General features: G+C 43.1%; 1 protein-coding gene across 1 annotated transcript in view; it reads left to right on the top strand.

Annotated features, from left to right (window-relative positions):
* Positions 1-11,410: 11,410 nt before the first annotated feature.
* Positions 11,411-11,838, top strand: part of CHGA (chromogranin A) — a 13,579-nt gene continuing 13,151 nt past the window's right edge. Inside the window, exon 1 of the mRNA XM_027637593.1 lies at positions 11,411-11,623. Coding sequence (XP_027493394.1) covers positions 11,416-11,623 — 208 coding nt within the window. The 5' untranslated portion in view covers positions 11,411-11,415. The remainder of the gene's footprint in view (positions 11,624-11,838) is intronic.

The raw sequence follows: 11,838 nt of genomic DNA, 5'->3' as shown, positions 1-11,838 counted from the left end.
GTCACCTGTAATACAGAGGAGCTGTGTATTTTCTTGAAGAAGCATCTAACATGTCTAAGGGTTTCAAAGCCTATTGCTCCTGTGAAGCAAAGAACCTCTTCCTGGATCATTCCAAAGTCCACATGAATCCTATTGAAATCAGGAGTGTGTGTGTGGGTTATGGTTTAACAAAAAAAAAAGAAGTTTAAGTATGACAATAAGCTTCTTGTTATTCACCTGGTGATCTTTGGCAATAGTTGATATTCCAGCATAATCTCTGGTGGTAAAGGGATATTTCTAGTGTGAACTGTGAAAATGAAAATATCAATACCTCTCAAAAAAGAGGAAACACTTCCTCTTGTTAAGTGAGGCATGGAGTGGGTGTCAGCTTCTGGGCTGAGGAAACAGAGCAACTGGTATATCTGAGCCAAATCTCCAGCTCACTTTTACTCGCTGCCATCATTGTCTTGTTTTGTGGTGGTTTTATTTTACCCCTGAGGGTCTGACTTCTCTAATTAGCTTTTTTTGTTACACAGGAGTGATACATAAAGATTTCCTTTTCTCATCTCTGGCCAAATTGAGGATAACAGCTTCATCAGACAATTGAGTACTCTTCCAATCAAACAGCAATACATTGTCTCCGGGGAACTTTCTTTAACCACAGAATACAAGCAGCTGTTCTAATTGTGCTGTGTTTGAGGCCCACTGCAGGGGCAAGTGGGGCCACTGCTTCTCCTGATAGCATCTTCAGAGAGAGCAGGGGGGAGCTCTGTGCTTGGTTCCCCTATTACAGTGTGGATTTCCAATGGGGCCCTCTGCTTACCCATCTCTTCCAATTAATGAAGCTGCTTTCAGAATATGAAAAATTCATTCATTTGCTTAAGTCAAGGAATAAATCCCAGAAGGTTGATGGTTTGAAGCATTTGCATGTAAAATTTTAAAGTAAAATAAAATTAAATAAAACTGGAGTGATTGTGATACCCAGGAGTGTGGGAACAAAGGTCAGGACTGAATTCCCAATTCTCTTTATGGCTATTGAACATTGTGTACCTGCTGTTTATAAAGGGTTAATAAATCAACAATAGATGCAATAAGCATGGAGAAACATGAGTAGCCCATGATCCAGATGGCTATAAACATACCAGGTGATGGTGGCAGAGATGGTCTTTAGCACAGTTTTAAATAGAGTTGATCAAAATATGGAAATGTGTTGCTGCAATTAATTTCTATAAGTAAAGTTGTTTTCAGTTCAAAGGATCTGAAAAATGTATCATTATATTTAAAAAAAAAAAGTTTGAAAAAAATCCTATTTAATTTCTGCTTTCATTTGTTAAAAAACCAGTCTAAATAGATGCTGACAGTTTGTATAATCATCAAAACCCATGTAAAATATGCTGCCAGTCAACTTCCAAGGAGGGAGCTGCATTGCTATCTAAGGAACTGATCCTGCAGAGAGTTTCTACAGAAATGATTTGAGGCATCTATATCATTGTTAGGCTTGTACCTGTTTCTCCACATTATGCAAGAAATTCAAAGCAGGAGAGGTCTTCAAAGCTCCTACTGCTCTGACTTCTAAAGTATCAGTTTATATTATTGATCTGTATTGATTTTGTCAAGCTGAGTCTCCTGACGTGGACAACGAGCAGCATCCCCACGTCTGGTAGCAGAGGAAACATAAAGTGAGAGTGGAGTTAAGCCAAAATATATCTCTGAAAGCATAGAAGAGTTCCCAATCAAGTAGGATGATTTGTTACAGTTTCTTTCAAGGAGGAGGAGGTTCCTATTAGGGTTTTGCAGGACAATGTGACCTGCAGCAGAAGCCACTTGTGTACAGACCAAAGCGAGTAATGGCATGTCTGTGACAGTGTTGGATAGGGGAAAGGACACTCAGGTCCTTCACATGGGCTTCCTGTTTTCACATCTGCAAGAGATGGAGGAGGCTGTATCTCTCATAAAATGTAGCTTAGGCTTTTCTTATTGCAGTAGAACTTTTATCACACAAAAATGCAGTGGGAGGTAGGAACTATCCTTCTCATGAGAACTGCTGAGAAATTATCCTTTGCCACGAAAGGACAAAACAGACAGAAAGGCCCCATCTCAAAAGCAGAGGGGTTCCTGGGAAGAGCATGATTTTCCCGCTCCCAAGTGAACACAGTAGTGGTATTTGTCATCAAGAAAGCTTATTGTGTGGAGACACAGTTCTCTGAGAGTCTGCTCCTCCAGAGGTTTTCTGTACAGGTGATCCTGAGCGCACGGACAACACGGGAATAACCCAGACAAGCAACAGATATTCTTCTCAATGGCTGGCATGGCTCAGGGAGCAGTGAGGACCACCCCTCTAGTGGAACCAGTCTGAGGCGAATGAGTTCTTTGACCAGAACTGTTTTATATACAGCGGTTCTGCAGGTCTTTGATTGACCTCTGCTATGTATGAACCCCAGTCACACAGAAACCTGCTTTGAAATAGAAACAATTTCATTCTTTCATGAAATAGCTCATTAGATGAGCTGTGTTGCTTAGCTAGCTATTTTCCTTGTGTTATTGGATCTCTAAGACCATAGGAAACATCTGTATGACCAAGTAAATCAAGTTGAAAAGTAGCAGGTAGTTCCTAAAAGCCAAGAAACCCACACATCCTTGAAGGGTGGGCCAGAAGTACTTACCTTAAGAGGTAATCTCCTGCAGCAACTGAGAAGAGCACAATTACAGGGCTTTTCCCTTCCTAGCACAAGGCAAATTTTAAGGCTGCACATAAGGTGATAAGGACATAGGTGATGCAAAGCCAGTAGAGGCAACAGGACAATCACTGCTGCATGTAGGTCACAACAGCCCCACGCAGCACTACAGACGTGGGACAGAATGGCTGGAAAGTTGCCCTGTGGAAAAGGACCTGGAGGTGCTGGTCTACAGTGGCTGAACATGAGCCAGCAGTGTGCCCAGGTGGTCAAGAAACCCACTGGCATCCTGGCCTGGATCAGCAATAGTGTGGCCAGCAGGATCAAGGCAGTGCTTTTCCCCCTGTACTCAGCTATGGTGAGGCTGCACGTGGAATCCTGTGTTCACTTTTGGGCTCCTCAATTCAAGAAAGACATTGAGGTGCTGACATGTCCAGAGAAGGGCAACAAAGCTGCTGAAGGGGCTGGAGGACAAATCTTATGAGGAGAAGTTGAAAGAACTGGAGTTGTTTAGCCTGGAGAAAAGGAGGCTCGGTGGAGGGAGCTTATCACTCTCTACAACTACCTGAAAGGAGGCTGTAGCGAGCTGGGATGTCAATCTCTCTTCCCAAGTAGCAAGTGATAGGTCAAGAGTAAATGGCTTCAAGTTGCTCCAGGGGAGGTTTAGATTGGATATGATCACTGAAAGGGTTGTCAAGCATTGGAACGGTCTGTCCAGGGAAGTTGTTGAGTCCCCATCCATGGAGATATTTAAAAGACGTATAGACGTGGCAATTAACAACACAGTTTATTGGCAGTCTTGGCAGTGTGAGTTGTACAGCTGGACTTGATGATCTTAAGGGTCTCTTCCAACCTAAATGATTTTAATAAGGTAGGAAGAAGGGGAAGACCTGACTGTTCTTCCCACTGGCTCACCCTGGGTTTTCTATGATCCTCACAGTCTGACAATCCCTTTCAAAGCAAAACTAGTTCTCCCACTTTGGTCTACCTATGACGTGATGCTCTGGAATTTTGAAAGCATATCAATGATTCTGGCTTTCCAATATAAAGAATGGTGTTTCCAGTATCTATAGCCACAAGGAATTTGCTCCTGTACCATTAAAATTTAAACTCCCATCAACATGACTGCAAGAAGATCAAGTCCTGAAACTTCCTTTCCAAGAGCCTCCCAAAGGAAGAAGGGCTAGACATCCAATACCCATAGGAAGACTGTCTGGTGCTTGCATCCTTCTACAAAAGAGTACAGGAATCCTGGAATAAGGATCTAACTACATGTTTTGCAACCATTGCCAAGAGTTGGATTAGTAGTCTGCTCACAAATGAGGAATTTTAACTACCTGAAAGGAGGTTGGAGCAAGGTCTCTTCTCTCAGGTAACCAACAGTAGGACAAGAGGGCACAGTCCTAAGTTGTGTGAGGGGAGGTTTAGGTTAGACATTAGAAAGAAATTCTTTACAGAGAGAGTGATCAGACACTGGAACGGGCTTCCCAGGGAAGTGGTGGATTCACCGACCCTGGAGGTTTTTAAGAAGAGACTGGATGTGGCACTTAGTGCCATGGTCTAGTTGACAGGGTGGTGTTGGGTCATGGGTGGGACTCGACGATAATTGCAGGTATAGGTCTACAAAAATCTCCAGCTGAGCAAAGAAAACCTGATCAGTTTTTGGTGGGTCTGAACTGACATTCAGAGGGAATAAAGCGTCAAGTCTGCTGTTAGACAAAATTCAAATTAATTTCCCATCTTTACTTTTGATGATGAGCAAAATTGACTGATATATTTTCTTTTTTTTTTAAGACTTCGTCTGAACAACAGCTTTTCTCCCTTATAGCTGTTATCCTCACTATTGTCTTTACTCTTTGTCTGAGTACACTTAAATTATCCTTGCCTCTGGGAAATGCATCCCAACCTCAAGAAAGGAAGCCAAGCCTAGGATTGGCTAGCTCACTGAAAAGCATAAAAGTCTTCCTATTGACCTATGTTTGAGTACAGGCTCTTAATGAACAATTTCTTTAGAAATGCAAATAGCAAATTTGCTCCTTACACTTCCAGTTTCTCCTTATGAGAATCTATGTCAAGCAAAACAGCTGCAACATTCCCGTCAGTACAGAAAGGCTCTTATATGGCATGAAACACGTAAAAGGATTTCACTATGTTTCTGGTTATCTAGCTGTCTCCATAAAACAAAAAGCTGCTGAGAGCCACCAGACAATATTTTAGTAAAAACTCTCAAAAAACCAGAGGGGTAAGCATGGTCCAGCTTTTCTTCCTCAGTTTTGTTGTTTTGGTTTTTTTTTTTTTTTTTTTAAACCCCCAGCAAAGTAGAAAGTAGGTTTATCCTGAAAAATTCCCCCAAGCAGTTAGTAGCAGAGATTGAGTCTGAACTCAGCTAGCTGAGTACAAATGGAGAGGAGATCTCTCTAAGGTCAGTGGCCATCAGTTGCCCAAATCCTTCCCTCCAAACAGAGTAAACCAGGGCAGGGGCAGAGAACTTCTCTGGGATCCCCCCAAATTTCCTTTGGACTCATCCCGCAATGAGGAGGAGTCTGTCTGCACCATTTTATCTGCAAAGGATATGGATGAGGTGGGCTCAGCAGAGGCCTTTGCTGCATTTGAAGGTGCCTCGTGCTGCTGTCCTCTTGCCCTGTGGAAGGTAATTGCTGTTCCCCAAGTAAAGGCACTGCAGTCCCTGCTCTCCTGGGAAGAAAAAGCATTGGTCAGGTAAGAAATCTGAGCTCCTGCAGGCTGAAGAAAAGCCCAGTAACAGTAATTTAAGATTCTGTGGCTGTTCCTCAAGCTGCTCTGTGCTGATGCCCTTGGCAATTTAATACCTGAAGCATTACTTCCTCCTGTTCTTTGCTTAGTACAGAAGGAAAAGGTTTGTTTTGCCTGTAAAGAGAACATTCATTAACTGGTATTAACTTGCAATTGTGTTTTCAAAAATTGCCTTATCAACAGAACATCAGAGGTAGGAACCATCTGCACTGCAAAGGCTGCCCAAAGCTCTGCTCAGGCTGCGTGGAGAACAGCCTGACCCAAACCAGGGTACGTGGATGGAGGGAAGGGACCAAGATGCCAACTGAGACCAACAAAGTCACAGAGAGAGTCTTTTTCTTTTCTTCATCCAGGCTGAGTCATTTGCCTGATACAGGCTGAGACAGCTCTCTGCTATTGACTTACTGCTGGAGCATATCTAAAACATCCAGACACCCTCCGTATCCTCTCCATAATGTCTTTTATATGAGGGAATAATAGATCTTGAAGAGTACTGATTCCTGAGACATCTATGTATGGTCATTTCTAAAACGAAAACCAGGTTTTTTATGTATCACCAGAAAGTTTCTGGGTCACTGAGTGAAGACTAAAAAAGTCCTAGTGCAAGCAGGATGCACCAGAATCTCTTTGCATTATGTCATAGGTAGTTATATGCTATAGGTAATTAACATGTGAGAATCACTGGCTAGTAGCCAGGTTTAAAGGAGCCACATGAGAACAAGATGATGGGAGTTGTTTCTGTTGGAAAGGAGATGAGTAAGGGAGAAATGTAAATATCCATGAAAGCCTCACTGGACTAGGGAAGAGAAAGACTTTTTGTCTTTGCCAGCTTTTAGCATCAGAATAAAAGGCAAATTAAAAACAGCAGATGAAATATTTTTGCTCTGTTTAAACAAGATGTGGCACTTAACGCCATAAGAAGTCCTTGGGTTAAGGAAAGTACTAAGTTTGAGGAGAGATTGTTCAGAGGGACAAGTAAACCAGCTCCTTCTAATTAGCACTAAACCATTGTGGAGCACTGTTAAATAAATATCAGGGCTAATGCCTAATTTTTGAGAGGTTGGGAAGTTGGGATTCTGCCTGACACGCACACAGGAAGAGGCCCTGTCCCCATCCCAGCCCCTATCTCAGCCTCTCAGGGAGGGTCCAGGGTCTCTGTCTCCCTCCTCCAACCCAGAATGGCAACTGCTGTGTCTCTGGGCTCCGTATCTCCAGGTTCCAGGGATGTGCTATTGCCACTGTTTAGGAAATAATATTCTTGGGGGACAGCAGTGCCCTGGAAGTCCTTAAGTCTGGCTTTTGTGGACATTTTTGGTGACAGAGACGTGCAGGGAACAGGTACAGGGATCCTCACACCTTTCCTTCATCCTTCTGCAACAGCAGCAGGGCAGCAGGCTGTATGTTCAGTTGTCTTTTCATCTCTTCAAGTGCATTATTTCCAATGTGAGCTAAAGGAGATCAAAGAAAGCATCCAGAATGGAAAGTGTTTATGTGTTTCATGATTCTAAACCTTGCTATTAAAAAAAAAAAAGAAGAAAAAAATTCTTTTAATTATAATTGTTTTTTAATTAGGGATTTTGTCATTTGTCTCCATGAATTGGGGAAGTTAGCACAAGTGCATCTAACTTATGTCTTGAAAAAGACCCTTACCATGCGCTCATTTGTTCAATAGATGAACTCTGGCTTTATGGGCAGTCCAGGAGACCCACATCCCCCTCAGTACACATTAAGTGCTTCACTTGGTGTTCACTAAGCAGCTGGCCTGAAGTGGACAGACAGCTTGGGTATATAAAGGAAGAGGATGAGGAATAAAATTAATCTCTACAAAATATACCAGGCAGTCACTTCATGTTCAGAATCTGGGACAATGCTGATGCTGACTGAGGGTCTGTGTGTTGGCTATGAGCTGCTGGCAGTGTGGAGGCAGTCTGGTGGGCTTATGGACCCCCAGAAGAGGAGTGTTGGTCCAAAGACCTCTTGTCATTATTGTTTTTTTCTTAACTCGCATGAACCTTGTTTTGTGCCTGCAGGCCAATAAATAGGACTATATGTCTCTAGCTTCAGAGCTAGGTAAACAAGATCGGTGATGTTCTCATGAGCTTGTTTTAGACCAGTATAGAACTTATAGAACTGCTTTATCTTACTGAGTATGTGAATCAGCATGACACAAACTTTGTTGTCACAAGTCTAATAAAACCATGCCCACGGGAACAATCAGTAATTTCCTGAGGAGTTTGAGATCATTCTGTTCAGAGAGAACCTCCATCTCCACATCTTTTCTTACAGATTCAGTGGGGCTCACAGGAGTCAATGAGGGTTTTCTGTAAGTGCCAGGTAAACTGACCATGGCATTGAAGAGGTATAAAATTTTCCAGATTGTGTTTGAATAATGTTTAGAAAAATTATGTTGAGATCCAAGCTATTTGTAAGGGTGCCCAGATGGTATTCTGTGATCACTACAGAAAGGTCTCTTCTCCCTACGGGGAACATCTACCCCAGTGAGAGCTGTGCATGGCAGGCAAGGATGAGAATGGATAGGCAGTAGCTCCTTTCAGGATTGGGCACAACAATGGGCTTTTTTATGGGGTGTAAGTAAAGCTTTAAACAGGAAAATCAGTTAACTTCAGGCCGGTGCAAGCACATCCTAACTAAGAAAACCAAAGCCAAGTCAACATCATTTTGCCTCTGATATGAAAAAGAAGAGAGGATTGCCTTTTAGCAGCATAGATGGGTATTCACAATAGCAATCTGAGCTTTGAAGCTCATTTCTATTTACAGGCAGACAAGCAACACTTGTATGAGGGAACTGAGAGGCAAGTGTGATTGACTAACATGTGGAAAAGAAGAAAAAAAAGGTGTGATGTGGGGGTTTTAATAGGCTTTGCTACTAATTAGGCAATGAGTTTACATTCATGTTTTCCAGTCAAAGAGTTATCAATTAATTTCATATGCAAGGTGGTAATTGCTGCCTGTTTTTTGCTTAGTGGTTTTTTTGGTTAGGGTGTGGGTAATAGCTGTGCCTTGGCTTCAGGCCTTTTTGATATCTACATGAAAATGACACTTTTCTTCTTTATGAGCCTTAATTCCCAGATCTGTACACAGATCACAACAGTCTGAGAGACAGTGTCAGTGTTTCCAAGCACAGAACACGGGTGAGTTCTTAACCCAGTTTCAGCCAGGAAATTAGAGAACAAAGCTCTCAGAGTAGCTGAAATAAAATTAAAATAAAATTAAAATAAAACCTTACTCTTATGCATTCATTGAGAATAGTACTTAAGCCATGTGATCTCTAAGCAGAGAGACCTTGTGCAGAGGAAGATCATATATCAATATGGCTTTTAGGTTCACCCTCTTGGTTGCCCAGCTCAGAGCATGGATAATGCAACAGTGCTGGGTGTCTGCTTCCATCCATCCTGGCATTGCCATCTTCTCAAATCACTTATAGACTAGGAAGCCAAATAACCTTTTCTCATCACAATAACTCACCTCTTTGTCCATCTGCACATGTTATGTTAGTGACTGCAGGCAGGTAATGGTATATGGCTCTTCACATTCCCACTACACTTCATGCACTGGAAATTGTGCAGCTATAAGGAAAAATGGAATTGTTCTCTATAGACATCAACAGCTTTTTTATACAGCTGGAAGTGCTCGTAAATGTCCATCCTCATTACTTTGCCATCCACTAAATATCTACTTCTGTCCTCCATATAATAAAACACAAACTACTTTAGAGACTTACAAACCTGCTCTTTCCTTGAAGTCTGTTGTGGCAGAATGTCTTCCACTTCTTTATTTGATCACTTTTGCCTTTTGACATAAATCTTTCCCTAACATGTTTTACTGTTACAGTTCCTAATATAGCTGTGCCTAATAAGGCAAATTCCAATAGCAGAAGTACTGAATTGCTGGATTAACAGTTTCATATCCAGTTCCCTGGGACAAGAAACAGAAAAATTCATCATCCATCAGATACTATTACAGTGGGAGAATGCATGCCATACCTGCAAAACATTTAGTTTCTCCTTTCCAATGAACTTAATGTATGCAAGACCACAGCTTGAGAGAGAAAAAAAAGTAGTTATGGGCACTACATATCCTGGTACATTTCTTGAAAAAAGGCCCCAGGGAAGAAAAGGGATTCATATAAGAAATAGGATTAGAACTGAGATAATATAATGCCCTAACAAGATCAACATTTATATGTAAGGATAAGTAAATATTGACTAGGAAAACATAGCCTGATAAGGAGATCAATCTGTTTCTCTCTTAGGAATACATAGGAATTAACAAACTTAATAATGTTCAGTATTTGAGACTCAGAGACTAAAATGCTCTAGTGTATCCTGAAGGAGTGAAAGGCCATTGTATACAACCTCCACCCCTCTTCCCCAATAAAAAATTCAACAACACACAAACACAGTCCATGGAAAAAGAAAAAGAAAAGAAAAGAAAAGAAAAGAAAAAAGAAAAGAAAAGAAAAGAAAAGAAAAGAAAAGAAAAGAAAAGAAAAACAATTAAAAAGACAGGATATTATTGTTCTGGAGGATGCAGGTTCCCCATGGAACAAGAATTGTCATGGGTGTTCATTTCCTAGACTTATGAACATTTAACCATCAATAGTGCCATTCAAAAACACTGTTCAGAGGATCAATTTATTTCCATATTTTCTCTGCTATTAACTAGAAAATGCAACAGACAAGAAGCGATTTGATTTTGTATGAGTGGCCTTTTAGAATCCAAAAGTGCCTTTTGAAGCATGTATTTAAATCAGATAGATATCAGGACATTTGGAGCACATTTCCATGTGCATCTGGACAGAGAAAGGGGAAACCTATAGTGCAGTCAGTACTCCCTGGTCTCATAGAAAAGTTCTTGTTATGTTAGACAAGATGACCTCTTAGGTTCTCTCTAGTTCCTTGGGTGCAGGACTCCCCTGTGAACAGAGTGATGCAGGGTGGAGAAGAAGGTCAGTGCATTTTTCCGAATTTTGTTTTCAAGTTTAAGTCCTTGGCTTTTGTGACCTCTGAAGTCGCTTGATGGATAGCACAGAATAGCTGAGCTGCTATTCCTAAAGAAATGTTGTTCTAAAGAAGCATTGGATTCACTTTCAAAAGAGAATCCAGCTGACTGACCTGACAGATACTCCATACAAAGAACAGAGACAGTCTTTTAAAAGCATGGAAATGCTTGTGACCAAGATAATGGTACACTTTGTTACTTCCTCTCTCCCTTTGTCAATGCAAACTGGCAACCAGGTAATCTTGGTTACTTCAACTATGGAGTGTAGGTTGTTGCTACAGATTGTTATGAAACATTGGACAAATGGGTAGCAACCTATTAAAATTTGCTTGCAGAGTCACAATAGCTGGGCAACAGATGCACCAGCCTTTGCTGTTTACCCCACATGATATCCTACTAACAAATATTTCATGACAGCCGGGACTTACCATCTCCACCGTCAAGCCTGTTTCATGGTGACCAGTTCTCTGGTCTCTCTTGGTTGGTCTTACATGGACCCCCATCCTCTGTGGAGCTGCTTAACAGGCATCTCAAAATTTCAGCACCTGTTCTAAATTTCCGTGATCAGTGAAAGGCAAGGGGACCCCGAGAGGGCAAAACCACCTACAGGTAACAATGCTGGCTGGGACACAGAGTGGCTCTCACGTTTGACTGCTGGTACCTACAGAGAAGGCACATGTGCAGAGGTGCTGTAGATTGCCAGTGTCGGGTGAAGCGTTGGAAAAGCAGTATTCTGGAAACACGCCTCAAACAGCATGCCAAGTGCGAGAAGGTGGAGCAACAGGGGCCTGACACCTTCTACTGGCACAGGCAGCCGGGGAAGTCGGGGGGATGCTGGCGTGTGGCCGCTCCTCCGACACCCGGCGACTGATGGAGGCTCTTGAGAAGGAAGGCTCTGTGCTAGGGGAGGGGGGAGAGGAGGAGGTGGCTTCCTCCTGACGCCATTTCCGAGGGCTGGAATATATAAATGAGCCGGTTGCTGCAGTGCCCCATCTGGGATCCTCAGCCAGGGCACTGGCGTAGATACACACGGCCGGTGCTGGTCCCCCCCGGCACTCTGCCTGGAGCCCCCACGACAGCACGGACTGACCCTCTGCCCCTTTCTCCCTCCTTCCATCCCGCCAGCACCATGAGCCGCCCAGGACTGTTCGCCGTCCTGCTCCTGGCCGTGCCGGGTAAGTGGGGCTGGACTGGGCTCCGTGTCCCCCCTGCCGCACCCCGGCCCCGCTCCCGCCCCTCGGCACCGCGGACAGGGACGGACCGGCCCCGTCAGCACCGCGGACAGCGGCCGCCGCAAGGTCACTGCCGAGGGCCGCGCCGGGCCCTTCCCTTCCCTTCCCCTTCCCTTCCCCTTCCCCTTCCCCTTCCCCTTCCCCTTCCCCTTCCCCTT

The sequence above is a fragment of the Corapipo altera genome, unplaced genomic scaffold (genome assembly GCF_003945725.1).
Source record: "Corapipo altera isolate COAL_440 unplaced genomic scaffold, ASM394572v1 23, whole genome shotgun sequence".
Lineage (NCBI taxonomy): Eukaryota > Metazoa > Chordata > Aves > Passeriformes > Pipridae > Corapipo > Corapipo altera.
The sequence above is the reverse complement of the archived record's forward strand: the minus strand, read 5'-3'. Positions and strand labels throughout refer to the sequence as shown.